This window comes from Melanerpes formicivorus, unplaced genomic scaffold, assembly GCF_026170545.1.
Source record: "Melanerpes formicivorus ecotype bairdi unplaced genomic scaffold, bMelFor1.0.p_v2 SCAF_19, whole genome shotgun sequence".
NCBI lineage: Eukaryota > Metazoa > Chordata > Aves > Piciformes > Picidae > Melanerpes > Melanerpes formicivorus.
In genome coordinates this window covers 5,216,495-5,229,525 of record NW_027142371.1, presented here as the reverse complement: position 1 = coordinate 5,229,525, position 13,031 = coordinate 5,216,495, and the positions used below count along the sequence as shown (strand labels likewise).

Sequence of the window (13,031 nt, the reverse complement as noted above, 5' to 3'; positions counted from 1 at the left end):
CAAGACAATTTGGACTAAGGAACTATTTTAATCTTCTAAAGTTGGTGGGATTAACCTCAAAACACTATAATGCTCCACAGGAGGAGCACAGAAAACATGCAAACAGGCAAGACGTAGAACCAAGGCTTAAGACTGCACCAGGAAGTGATGGGATGGAGATTTAACACAAACCTTCCCACAAGGAGTGCAAGGGGCACACCTTGCTTTGTTAAATGAAAGTCAAAGCCCAGCATCTCAGAATGGAGCTAACAAATAACTCTCCTGAAGAGCTACAGGGTTTTAGGGAACAGGTAAGTTCCACCTTTACATACTTTGGGAAGTCAGCCTTATAGTATATGCAGCAGCTTCACACTTCCCTACCTTTGGCACTTTGGTGAGCTTCCCATTCCACCCTATTATGCTCTATTATCTTGCACCACAGGCATACACTCTGCCTTTCCAATTAGGAAAGTGAAAGAGCACAAAACCCAGCAATAAGAAATGCACCTGAATATTTATATGATCTCCAGAGGCCCCTTCCAACCCCTATGACCCTGTGGTTTACCTTAGAATGAGCTGGACCTTGCTCACTCAAAAGCTTATACTCAGGCTGAATCTTGTTGAAACGGGCTAACTCATTCACAAGACACATTGGGGTTTTCTCTTTGGGGTTTGCCATGTTTGAAGGAGCTGAAAGCATAAAACCAGACAAATGAACAGGCAGCTGTAGCTGTGAATTCTACTATAACTTTCCATTTTGAAACACCCAGCACCTCACTGGTTCAGCATTTAGTTGTCTCCAGTATACCACCTGGTAGGAAGGATTTGCTGAACTAGACAGCTCAGTTCATCAGCCAAACTGGCACCAACCTGCTGACCCCTGAGCTTCCCAAGCAACGTGCCTGCCTGAAAGGCAGCACCACTGGCTGGGATGGTTTAGTGCAAGCCAGAAGCACACAGTTAGGAGTCTCCTGCCTTTAGCTTGCATCTTACACAGCACATTTCAAGGAGAAAATCCTCTAACTATTCATCATGGTCACTTCCTTCAAGTAATTTCAAAAAGCCACTTCACCTCTTTTTTCCTTCTACTTTTCCATGCTATCTGCTGTTTATTTATTACCTTTTATTCACTCTACTGGAGTTTAATCAGCACAATATAATCATCATTACACTGGTCGTAAAAGAACTAAAAATAACAGAACTGAACTATTTTGATGATCTTTTGAGGTCCCTTCCAACCCCTAACGTTCTGTGATTTCCAAATACCACATTTTTTATGTTTAAAACAAGCTGCTTGTAGAAAACACAGAGAGCAATGCTTTAAAAATGCCATGTTAGGCAAGGTTAACTATTCTTCACTAGTACAAGCATCTCAATTCATTATTTGAACTTGGTGGAAAGTATGCTTGTCTGTCTCACACCAATTTCATTCAACAGGGAGAAAGCATTACAAGCTAGAGGAGCAAATGCAAACCTAGAAACACTAAGAACACAGACAATCATTAACAGACACTCAACCTTACCTGCAGCTGCATTGGTGGATGTAACTGATGCAGAGGGTAAAGCAGAGTTTTGGATAGGTCTACCTGCATTTTCAGAGGGCAAAGAGCTAGTAGTAGAAGGAATACTCAAAGGCTGTGAAAGAGAGGGGTTTTTATTCAGTATTTGGCTCCCTGTAAGGGCAGCAGAAGGATTCTGAATTTGAACTTGTGACATGTTCACTTCCAACCAGAGCAAATTACTGTAGGCAAACAGCTTTGAATGCAGGCAAACTCAGGGTGATGAAGCCAAATGGGTGACCTAAAAGGTAAAGATGAAAAAAAAAGAAGATTATACCAAATATTAATGCATTCTCTAACTAACAATCTATTGACATCTTCTCCAGCAGCACAAAGGGGAAAACCTGTTCAAATGGAGCAGCCATTGTTTGCAGCTCCTATGCAGTAAGTCACTTATGGGTCCAGTTTTACCAGCACACATTCAGCTGCAAGCCCCAGCATTTAAGTTTCACATTTCTTTCATTTATAATAGAAGCTTTATTTATGCTTGTTCATTTAAGATAACTATCCATCTGTTTTCTCCATCACTGCATCCATTTACAAAGCAAATCTAGTTACTTAAGCTGATAGCCACTGCTTATGTACTGAACAAAGAGCAACTGTCATGAACAGACTACATTTCATACATTCTACCATTTGAAGTTCAAGATCTTGACTTGAAAGGGCAAGCAGTAAATGCAGTCTTTACAAAACAGCTATTTAGAGCATGCCTCCTTTATTATAATCATAGACATTTTCCCCTAGGATCTCCAGCAAAATGACTAGCCAGTTATGAGGGGAGCACAGCTGGTGGCCTGCAGAAACTGCTGAGAGAGCTATGGCTGGGAAAAGGCAAGGTGTAAGACTCTGCAAACTTTGCAAGCTACATGCCTTTTGAAGGTTACTTTAAGTCCAGACATGTCTCAGTCACAGGTCAAGCATCAATTCAGAGTTCTTTGGCCTTGCAACACGGTAAAGAAGTGCTGAGAGTGCTGGCTGGTGTCTGTTCGTTTCAGCCAAACCACCTCCGGGCGATGAATCCGCACCACTCAACATGAGCTGCTCTGATAGGCCTGCCCCTCCACCAGCTAATTAGTATTAGATTTCTCTTACACATGGATGCAACATTATCTTCATGCTCAGTTAAACCTAAATATACACGAACAGGTTGCCAGTCTGAAGGCTCTGACTGCTGCCAGAGCTCAGCTGCCCTTATCTGCTTACGACCCACATATCAATTTATCTATTGAAAATAAATTTTACAGCCAAGCAAATACATTTCACACACAGAGGCACACGCACAGATCACCTACAGGTCTTGCTAGGGCAGCAGAGCTTTACTCTTTCACAGTTTATGAGTGAAATGGAGAAATCACTGCTCCAAACACCAGCAGAGCTATTAGTAGCAACACAACTCCATTAGTGCTCTGTAAGCTTCAAATTCTGAACCTGTGAATGGACTTCCAAATGTAAGAGGAGCAGCAGTGAGTCAGAGCGAAGGTTTTAGATAGTTACTGACAAACAAACCTAAGAGGAGACCCTAGGCTAATGCATTCATGGTCACAAAGATTGATTTATTTCTTGAGCAATTAAAGAAGAAGAAAGAAGCCACTGGGAAACAACAGATCCACCAACAACCTACCATCTGGAGGATTTTTACTTTGAAAAAGGATTGTAAACATGTCAGGCTTACCACACTATGATTTGGACAACCTGTTTTTTCACCAGAGAGAAACACTAGTTCAGAACACCTGTATGTAGATTAGAATCATAGAATCAACCAGGCTGGAAAAGACCTCAGAGATCATCGAGTCCAGCCTATGACCTAATACCTAACACCTCCTGACATTGACTCCACCACCTCCCTGGGCAGCACAATCCAATGGCCAATCACTCTCTCTATGAAGAACTTCAGCCTGGAGAAGAGGAGACTCAGGGGTGACCTTATCACTCTCTACAACTACCTGAAGGGAGGTTGTAGACAGGTGGAGGTTGGTCTCTTCTCCCAGGCAGCCAGCACCAGAACAAGAGGACACAGTCTCAGGCTGCACCAGGGGAGGTTCAGGTTGGATGTTAGGAAGAAGTTCTACACAGAGAGAGTGATTGCCCATTGGAATGGGCTGCCTGGGGAGGTGGTGGAGTCGCTGTCATTGGAGGTGTTCAGGAGGAGACTTGATGGGGTGCTTGGTGCCATGGGTTAGCTGTTTGGGTGGGTTGGGTTGGTTGATGGGTTGGACACAATGATCTTGAAGGTCTCTTCCAACCTGGTTTGGTTTATTCTAAATAAAGGTTATTCTAAATAAAAACTTCCTCCCAATATCCAGCCCAAACCTCCCCTGGCACAGCTTGAGACTGTGCCCTCCAGTTCTGCCTCTGGTTGCCTGGGAGAAGAGACCAACCCCCACCTGGCTACAACCTCCCTTCAGGTAGCTGCAGGGAAACAAATTCTGCAGCTGACTACTGAATTCACAGAAGTTACACACTGGGTGTATTGTGACTGTGAAACTGGGATTAGGACATCTAGCAAAAGGAATTCAAGAAGCTGTAAGACAAAGACTGGAGTTAAGACTCCAGGGCAGTCATTTTTACAGTCACTAAGTTTCATTCCCAAGGAGCATCACTAGAAACACTGACAATTTTCAAACAATACAACAATAATTGCCTGGAAAAGACCATAAAGTCTTGCAGAGCAATAAAAATAAGGCTAATTCTCCTTTCCTGCTGAAGTGCAAAGCTCCTCAAAGCAACTGCAGTGAAACAGTTTCTGATCCACACATCTGGAGAAAACTGCACCAAAAGTTTTTACTTTTGAAGTCATTATCACCAAGCTGGAAGGGAAGTCTGCACTCCGCTTAAGAGAACTGCCCACAAGCACTGTGCTGTTAAAGTGAGCACTCTCCTTCATTTACTTGCAATCACCTGTTGTTTGGGAAGAGAATTTCAGCTCCAAAACACGCGTTGAAGTAGTTTTCTAGTCATGCAATCCAAACAACAGAACACCAACCCCTAGCAATTCTTTTTCCCCCAGGAAGGGAAGCCTCTGAGAAGGATAATATGAGTTCACTTTCTATATTTATGGCAGAGTACCAGCGAACCTCAGAGCAGTACAGCTCAGACTGCTCCCTGCCCAGCTACTCTCCATGAAGAGTTACAGCCCCCCAGCACTCAGCCTGAAAAGGCTTCTTCAGACACCTCTGGTTGGAACAATATTCAGGACAGACAACTCAGCTGTTATTCACAAAAATCTGTGGAGGCTGGAGGTCACATCCTAGTGCCTGTAACAATAAGGGTTTGGAAACTGATCCAGTTTTGAATAAACTTCAGCTGTGCACATTCAACAACCAGACAAAAAAACTGCTGCAGGCACATCCGTAGCTGATAACCTGCTTATTGTCAGCACAGAGACCAACTGCCCAGCTCCTTTGCCTGTCTGGCTGCTCAGTGACATCTAAAGGGACTAGTAAGGACCCAGGGAAGTGGCTGAAGCACTCTTTCCTGGAACTTCCCACATGCCCTCCCCCAGCCTTTCAACTAAGTAGAGGAGTTCAGCCCTCAGGTACCTTCTGGGAATACAGAAGACTTCCAGCCTCACAGGAACCCAAGTACTAAGAGTTTAGGCACAGCACTCTTCATGCATCTGTGAGATGGTAACGATTCCAACTGCCCTTCCTTCCAAAATGCTTTGCAAGGACAAGTGTAGCCATGACTTGATGACCAGGATTAACATACCTGGCCTGTGGAACCATTAATTCATCAAGAAAGAAAAGATGCAGTCCATGAAGGTTTCAAAGGGTGGAGGAAGGAAGAGCTGCAATGCCTAACCAAAAGGCATTCTAAGGAATCAGTAAGCTAGATCTTTACTTGAAATAGAAATGTGACACCTGCAGAATGCACTGCTGGTCAAGGCTTGTGCCCAAGACATTCAAGTAGCTAAGTACCTGGCCATGACAGTCTTTTGCCACAGCTCAACAGAAATATGTTATCAGGGAGAGAACTGAATTGCAATGAAGATAAAACTTCTCCAATGAATGTACCTGTACATGAGTATAATGCTAAGTGAATATAATGCTTGTTTCTACATAAATTGCTACATCATTTCTATGTAAATTGCTGCACCATCATCATCATGTTCAGTCTAGAGAAGAGTAGGCTGAGGGGAGACCTCATTGCTCTTTACAGCTACCTGAAGGGAGGCCGGAGCAAGAAGGGGGCAGCCTCTTCTCTTTGGACTAGAGGAAATGGATACAAGCTGCCCCAGGGGAGGTTTAAGCTAGATATTAGGAAGTATTTCTTCACTGAAAGGGTTACCAAACACTGGAATGATCAGCCCATGGCCATGGTGGAGTAACCATCCCTGGAGGTGTTTAAGCAGTGTGTGGATCTGGCGCTTAGGGACACGGTTTAGTGCTAACCCTCCAGTGCTGGGTTGAAGGTTGGACTTGATGAGCTTAGTGGTCCCTTCCAACCAAATCCATTCTGTGATTCTGTGATGTTTCTCTCTTCACCAACACAACCATTTCACATGGTTTTATATTCAGAGCAGAAGCTGAACCTACATCCTGTACTCTGGAGTTGATTGGGTTGAGTTCAGGCGGAAGCCAAGCAGGCATTAAAATCATCTTGTGAATTGCTGAAACCCTGCTTTACAAACTTCTGACAATTTCAGACATTAGGCTGTTCCAAGATCACACATGACCATCTCTATATAAACACACAGGATGTTTTCTTTTAAAAAACACAAGGCAGGGAACAGTCTGAGGAAAACTGGAATTCTGTTGGCGTTTTTTCAGCTGCTTGTGAAGTTTAGGATACTGCAGTGGATGTGCCTACAGCAGTTCACTAGGGTGTAAGAGCTCCCTTGTCCAGCATTGCACATTTAATTGCAGGCTATTCGGGGATTATAAAAGGGTTTACAGTGCCTGTACAAAGTAATGTGCCCTGCCCTATAACAGGCTGACAAAATCCCAGCTAGCCAAGAAAAAGTCCCATTGGCTAGAAAGCTGAGGCTAACAACTTCCAAAGGCTGTTACAGTGGACAAAGAAAGAGATGCCACAATTTCAGGTGATTTCCCCATGTACCTGAAAGTTTGCTGCTTCAAACTTTTCAAGTCAAATACTAGCACAAATAACTGACCCCTTACACAGCACTCGAGGCATTGCTAGAACTTAAGGTCACTGAAACATTGAAATGCAGGTGACAACTTTCCTCATACCATCTCATTCAGCAGCTCATCACATAACTTGCTGCTTTCCCCCTGCTCCACAGTTAGGTTTTTGCCAACCCAGAGAGGAGTATTTTAACTTTTACTGGGACAGCATTGTGCTTGAACAGCATCCTCATGGTGCCAATGGCTGCCATCAGGCAATTCAATGACCTATGGACAGTAAGAACCTTAGAAAGATGGATTTTCCCAGATGACAGAGCAACTGTTCCTCACTTCAGTTTGAATTTGTGTTTTCTTTTGCCACATCCATGCCTGGAATGTTCCCACCAATTTTGAACACAGGAGAATACAAAGTTCAGAAGTCACTAAGGTAACCAACAGACAAGCCAAGAAATGCACCAGGATGTGAACTTCCCAATTCACTGGGCCAAAAAAGAAATGAAAATCTTCCTGCATGAAAGAAAGAATGAAAGAACTTTCAGATGAAAGTTCTCCTGGGGACTTTTTTTGTGTTCTAATTCTCAAAGGTGTTGCAGACAGAAGCCAGAGGATCAAACAAACACCAGACACTTCCTGTCAATACTCATGTTTTCACCACCGCTCGTGGGTTCTTTAACATGATGCAAACAAAAGGTAAGAAACTTTCAATGTCTTAAGCAAGTTTCCTGTACCTTTAGGAGATCCAGAGAGTGAAGATTTGGATTTAGTTCTGAATAGGATATTTAGGATGGAGAATTCCTAAAAGGAAAAACAGAGAATTAGCATTTTGCTTCCTAAAGCTACAGAAAGATCTTCTGCTGTAAATGTCTCGCCACGACACCGAGTTTGCCTCATATGTTTGGAGCTATGATTTTCCAAGCAGAACTTCCAAGAATCTTCTTTCCTTGCTGTTTCCCCAAACCCAAGTGTTTTTTCTTACTGAAACAGCAGAATGGTGCCATGGTTTAGTAGTCATGAGGTGACAGGTTGGACTTGATGATCTTTGAGGTCTTTTCCAACCTGACTGGTTCTATGATTCTATCTCCCAACAGTGCTCTTTGCAGGGTTGTAAGAATCACTTGCAAATTCCCCCCCTGCAGTACAGTTTTCAGTTAACCTTCTTCCTAACAGCCCAAGAGATCAGCCACTGAAATTAGACTTAGACCTTAATTCACAAAGCCACAACAAACCCAAGCCACTAACCCTGGCAGCTATTAACTGCAAAAAAATCTGATCTAAACATTACCTTTTGGTTACATTTCCAGGCACTCATAAATAGGCACATAAAAATCAACCCAGCTAAAACCATTTGAGGATAAAATGGTTTCAGAATTGCATGTGAAACCTGTCCCTGAGTGGACTGCTCCAAATGGAAAGCCAAATGTATTTTATTCTGCTTACAAATATAGCACAAACTATTTAATCCTTCTTTTCCATGGCTAAAGCCAACTGCACTCAGATGCTAGTGACAATGCCACCAGCAGCAAAATGGGTGAAGATCTCAGTCTTGGTGAAGGTGAGGACATAGATCAACAAGCTCTTGACTTCACTTCAGACAGACATTTCAAAACCCTACAACAAATCTTAGAACTGTGACCAGTTAATTGTGGAGCAGTCCCACAGAGCAGATGAGCACACACAGACCCTCAAAAAGGCAGACACCAGGCCTGGTTTTTTTAACTGGAGGGTGAAGAGGGAGACAAGAGGATTACAGTCCTGTCAGTTCAACTTCTCCCAAGTTCTTCTGGAGGCCTAATTACACAACTGTACACCAAGGCAATGGATAATACTCCCAAGCAGGATCAAAACCAAGCTGGGTAACTGAATTTTCTCCAGTCTGCTCTGGTGGTCTAACCAGGCTCCAAAATTAATCATTTGATCTCAGCAGGAACAAGTGCAAGGTTCTGGGCAGACACAGAACAGAAAACTCACCAACATCAGCAGAGTGGGAGAAGAGCTACAACCAACATAATATCATCACCTAACACAAGCCATTCATTTAGAACAAGGCTGGCATTCCTGACTCTGCAGAGGGATGACTACAAGCCTCTCCCAGCCCGGCTTCAGTGTGCACATCTCCATCCCTTATCAGAGGAAGACAATGGTCTTATTGTTAACCAACAGGTCTGGTGAATTGGGGGATCTCACATGGGTCCTACTGCAGATTAGCTCTGAACTCTATAAACCACATGAAAATACAAGAGAAACTAAACCATCCACAGCTGTCAGGACCAGAACAAGGACAGGTATCCTGTTCTCTAGGATGTGTATGTTTGGAAGGCTGGAAGCTGTGGCATTCCCTCTGTGCTGCTTGTTAGAAATTGGCCCCAGTAAAACTTTCTTTGCATTCATTCATCACCCACCAGTACCAGGCAGGGAGGAACGAGAAGAGAGTAGAATGAGACAGTGCAGATACCAGATAAAACCATCAAGATTGATATTACAAGGACTTCTTGATACCATCAACTAAAAATCATGTCATAACATACAAGAAAGGTTTGAGCAATAGGAAATGAGGTTTTAAATGAAGCATTCATTTCTTTCTGGAAAGCAGATGCTTCATAACATAATGCATCTGAACAGATCCTGGCCCTTCAAGTCACAGAGCATGGAAGATGAATTGCTCCTTATCACCAACAAACTCAGTTCTCAAAGCAGGAAACTTCATTCACCCCTATTTCACAGATGGGCAACTGGAACACAAACCCCAAGTTCTATCCCTGCAAAAGGATGCAAGTGAGGGCTCTGCAGCACTGAAACACACACACCAAATGTGGAATGCCTGTTTGCTCACTAGCCCCTTTGCCACCTGTATTTTTACACACCCATAGCTCTGCTGCCACTCAGTGCCAAGCAATCCTCATCAGGGCAATGGCAGAGTGCTGCAGTGGTGCTTATCTGCCACGCAGCAGCAATCTGCTGAGCTGCTCTGACAGAGCAGGCCAATCTCCAATCAGAATTTACGGTCCCATCAAAGACAGCCCCACTGCTCACCAACACTTTCACCAGTTGCTTGCAGGCTGGGCAACATTACAGTGCATCCATCAGCAAGATAAAATATTGGTTAGAAAGGCTGTCTCTCTCTCTCCTCCCTTTTTGTAATGGGTTTTGAATAACTCAAATGTGGCAGCTGAGTCTCTCCTGTCCCACACTTGACTGTTTTGGAGCATGAAGAACACATTTCCACAAATTCTAGGAGGGTTGCTCAGATGGTTCATTTCCCAACATACCTGGGGGAAAAAACCCATCAGGGTGAACTTTGTAACTCGTAGTGCAGCATTCTAAAGCATCTGACTCCTGTGACAGTGTTTCAGAAAACATCTAACCATTTAAATTGGGAAGTTTAAATAGCTACTCACTAGCAACTGAGATAAAAAGACTACAAATTGAACAGACTTGAGGCTGTTTACTCCAATTGTAAAGCACTAGCTGAACATTTTCTTCTTGGATAAATCTGTTTCTTTAATATCTGGGCAAGAGAAGAAACACCTCAAAGGCAGCATCCAGTGAAGAAAAAGATGATGCTCTTTTTGAGTATTAGTGAGATGGATTTTTTCCAAGGGTGGAAAGGCTAAATATTAAGCAAATTGGTCTGGGAGCTAAGCTGTGGATTATTAATAAGAGAACAGGTGATGAAAAGCTAAAATTTGAAAGTAAAATCTGAGGGAAGAGAGGAAAGTAGCAGATGTACACAGAAACCAGACACTTCTAAAACATAATGCAAAACAACAAACCAGAAAGTGCTAAGCCAATCATGAATAAAGATAAATGCTTACTTCTAGCTGCATTAGTTAGTAGTCTGACAAAAGAGTTCGATTGTTTTTTTCCCCTGCAGTGGAACAGGTGAAAAAAGCCCAGGGACTGCTGGTGGCATTTAACATGCTAATCAGTGCCCCGATCTCCTCTATTGTTTCAGCTGCATCTTCAAGAACTCTAATAAAACCATCAACCCCCTGGCAAGGATTCTGGACAAAGCAATGACACCAAAAAAGAAAAGGAAAGTTCATGTGCCTTCAGAATAAAGTTGTTCTTCAGCAAGATCGGAAAGGCACAGAGCAGCTCTCGATTTTGCCCTGGCTGTGTACAGTTACATCACCCTACGTTTGTTTCAGTCTATAAATACTTCAATTTCCTTACAAAATACCCAATACTTTGATTGGCACTGAGAGTGCCAAAATGATTAATAAAGATTAGACAGAGAAAGAGTGGCTGCTAAAAATAATAGCAACCAAAAATTGTGACCTCAAGGGGAAGTTTTGAAATAGGATTTTGATCCAACATCAGAAAACACAGCAAAACCCTCACTGGCTCTTCACATTTTCACCAGGCTGTGACAGGCATCCAGGAAATGAAAAATGTAAAGGGTTGAACATACAAAACCTTTGTAAAAGCTTGAACATGCAAATTTGATGCATATCTGACAAACAGACCAGAGATCACTTTATCCTGCCACAGCTATAGCTACATTGCTCCAAAATGGGTTTTGATGTCCATTAAGCATTAAAAAAACCCCAAACATTCCTGCCAGTTTGAGCAGGGATGATGGAGTCCACTTGCATGTTCAGCTTAACAGAAGAAAGATTTTCTAACTCAGCTATTCCAAAAGCAAAGGACATCACTCAGGTATCTTATGCCACTGCTACATATACACCTAGCTCTCGTTTACATTCCAAATGATGTTCCTCCCAGGTTTGCCTTAAAGCTGCCAGAAAGGCTACGACAAAAACACACAGACAAATAAATGAGAGAAAGGCTCATGAACATTACTAGCTGTAGTATCACCTTGACAGACAACCCAAACAAATCAAACCATCTGGAACCTCTAGGCCTGACAGAAACAGATTTAAAAGGAACTTGTTGCTGTTCCATCTCCTGAAAAATATAGTGCTGGGCTCAAAAACAGTGAAAAGCAAGCCGGGTGCAGCAGTGGCTGCCAAACCCGGTGGGCAGTGAGGAGAAAGTATGATGATGGCAGTGTTCAGAAAGCAAGCTAATGCTGCTAATACCAGCTGTCTCAGTGTTTGCATTGTAATCTGTACGAGGAGAAGGCTGGGGGCGTCTCCTGCTGTTGTCACCAGATCTACACCTTTTATCAGAACAGTCAGACAAGTCTAGTTCAGTCTCGGGAGTTTTGCTACCAAGATCATGTGCCCCTGAGACTTCGCAGAAGTCTGTGACTGCTGTCACCCAATCTGGGCAATCTGGAGAAGAAGGATGGCTGCAGCCACCTTCTCTAAGAGGTTCAGAGAGCCTAAATTAGCCGTGCTACCCCTAGCCCCTATTCCTGGGGAAGGATGAAACTACGACTGTCACTCTCTAAACGGAAACAGGGATTCGGGGCAGAGAAGGATTGCCAACATCGCCTGCCTGAAGCCCCGTCTCACAGCGTTCAGGGATCGGAGCCCCGCCGCTGTCACCTCCCTCGCTAGGGCCGGCCAAGTCACCTGCCGTACCCACCACTTGCCCTGGGGGTTGGGGGCGCCGCGGACGCTTGGGCAGGGAAGGACGGCAGGGGCCCGCGCGGCCCCAGCGGGGATGGCTCCACAGCTCGCCCGCCGTGACCTGCTCCACTCTTCCCCCACCGGGCTCTTTCCCTCGCTGGGCCCTCGCCAAGCGGTGGGGACAGAGCCGTGGTCTGCCCGCCCGGCCCGCCGCCGCCCCCCCGGCAGCCAGTCAAACCCCCGTAGGGGGCGAGTGAGAAGCGGCGGGAGAAGGGGGACTGAAGCCGAGGGTAAAAGGGGGCCGGCTCCGCCCGCCGCAGGAGCTGTCCCCTCCCCACAGACCCGCCGGCACGACTCGGCGCGGCCCCCGCTAGGCCCCGCCACCCCCCGCCCCGCTGCCTCGGCACCGGGGGGAGCCCGGGCCGCCTCCCCCCTCACCTGGCTGCTTGGGCTGCGGCTCCCGGGCCGGCTGGTAGTGCGGGCCAGCGGGCGGCTCAGTCCATGGGCCGGGTCCCGGAGGGGGGGGCCGGGGGGCGACCGCGGCAGCGGAGGAAGCCGGCGGGCACAGGGCAAACACTAAAGAGAATGAGCGGGGCCAGCTCCGGCCGGGGAGGAAGTGACGGCACCGCGCCGGGAGGCGGGGCAGGCAGGTATCCAATCGGTAGCGGTCGGGCCCCAGAGGGCACCGCCCCCTTACGAGGCCTTAGCCAATAGGCGTGGGGGCTGGCCCGGAGCACCGCCTCCTTTACGACTACTACAAGTCCCGGTGTGCCCCGCGACACAGCCGCGGCCCTCTTGGGGCTGGGAGAAACTACAGCTCCCAGCATGCCTCGCGTGGCTGGGCTGTCGAGCCCAGGCAAGATGGAGGCGCTGGAGGGAGGGGGTCAGGCCGCCGCCGCCGCCCGCAGTTCTCTCCTACGGCATAGGGC

General features: G+C 45.6%; 1 protein-coding gene across 6 annotated transcripts in view; it reads right to left on the bottom strand.

Moving 5' to 3' along the window:
- STAU1 (staufen double-stranded RNA binding protein 1) overlaps nt 1–12,693 on the bottom strand; it is a 36,136-nt gene extending 23,443 nt beyond the window's left edge. For 2 of the 6 annotated variants that reach the window (XM_068149883.1, XM_068149885.1), the window contains exons 1-4: nt 12,541–12,691; nt 7,354–7,420; nt 1,503–1,779; nt 545–669 (exon numbers count right to left, since the gene is read on the bottom strand). In XM_068149883.1, the coding sequence (XP_068005984.1) occupies nt 545–669; nt 1,503–1,695 (318 nt within the window). In that variant the 5' untranslated portion in view covers nt 1,696–1,779; nt 7,354–7,420; nt 12,541–12,691. Of the gene's footprint in view, nt 1–544; nt 670–1,502; nt 1,780–7,353; nt 7,421–12,540 lie in introns of all 6 variants that reach the window. The other 4 variants (XM_068149887.1, XM_068149889.1, XM_068149886.1 and 1 more) reach the window with 3 other exon arrangements.
- Nucleotides 12,694–13,031: the final 338 nt, after the last annotated feature.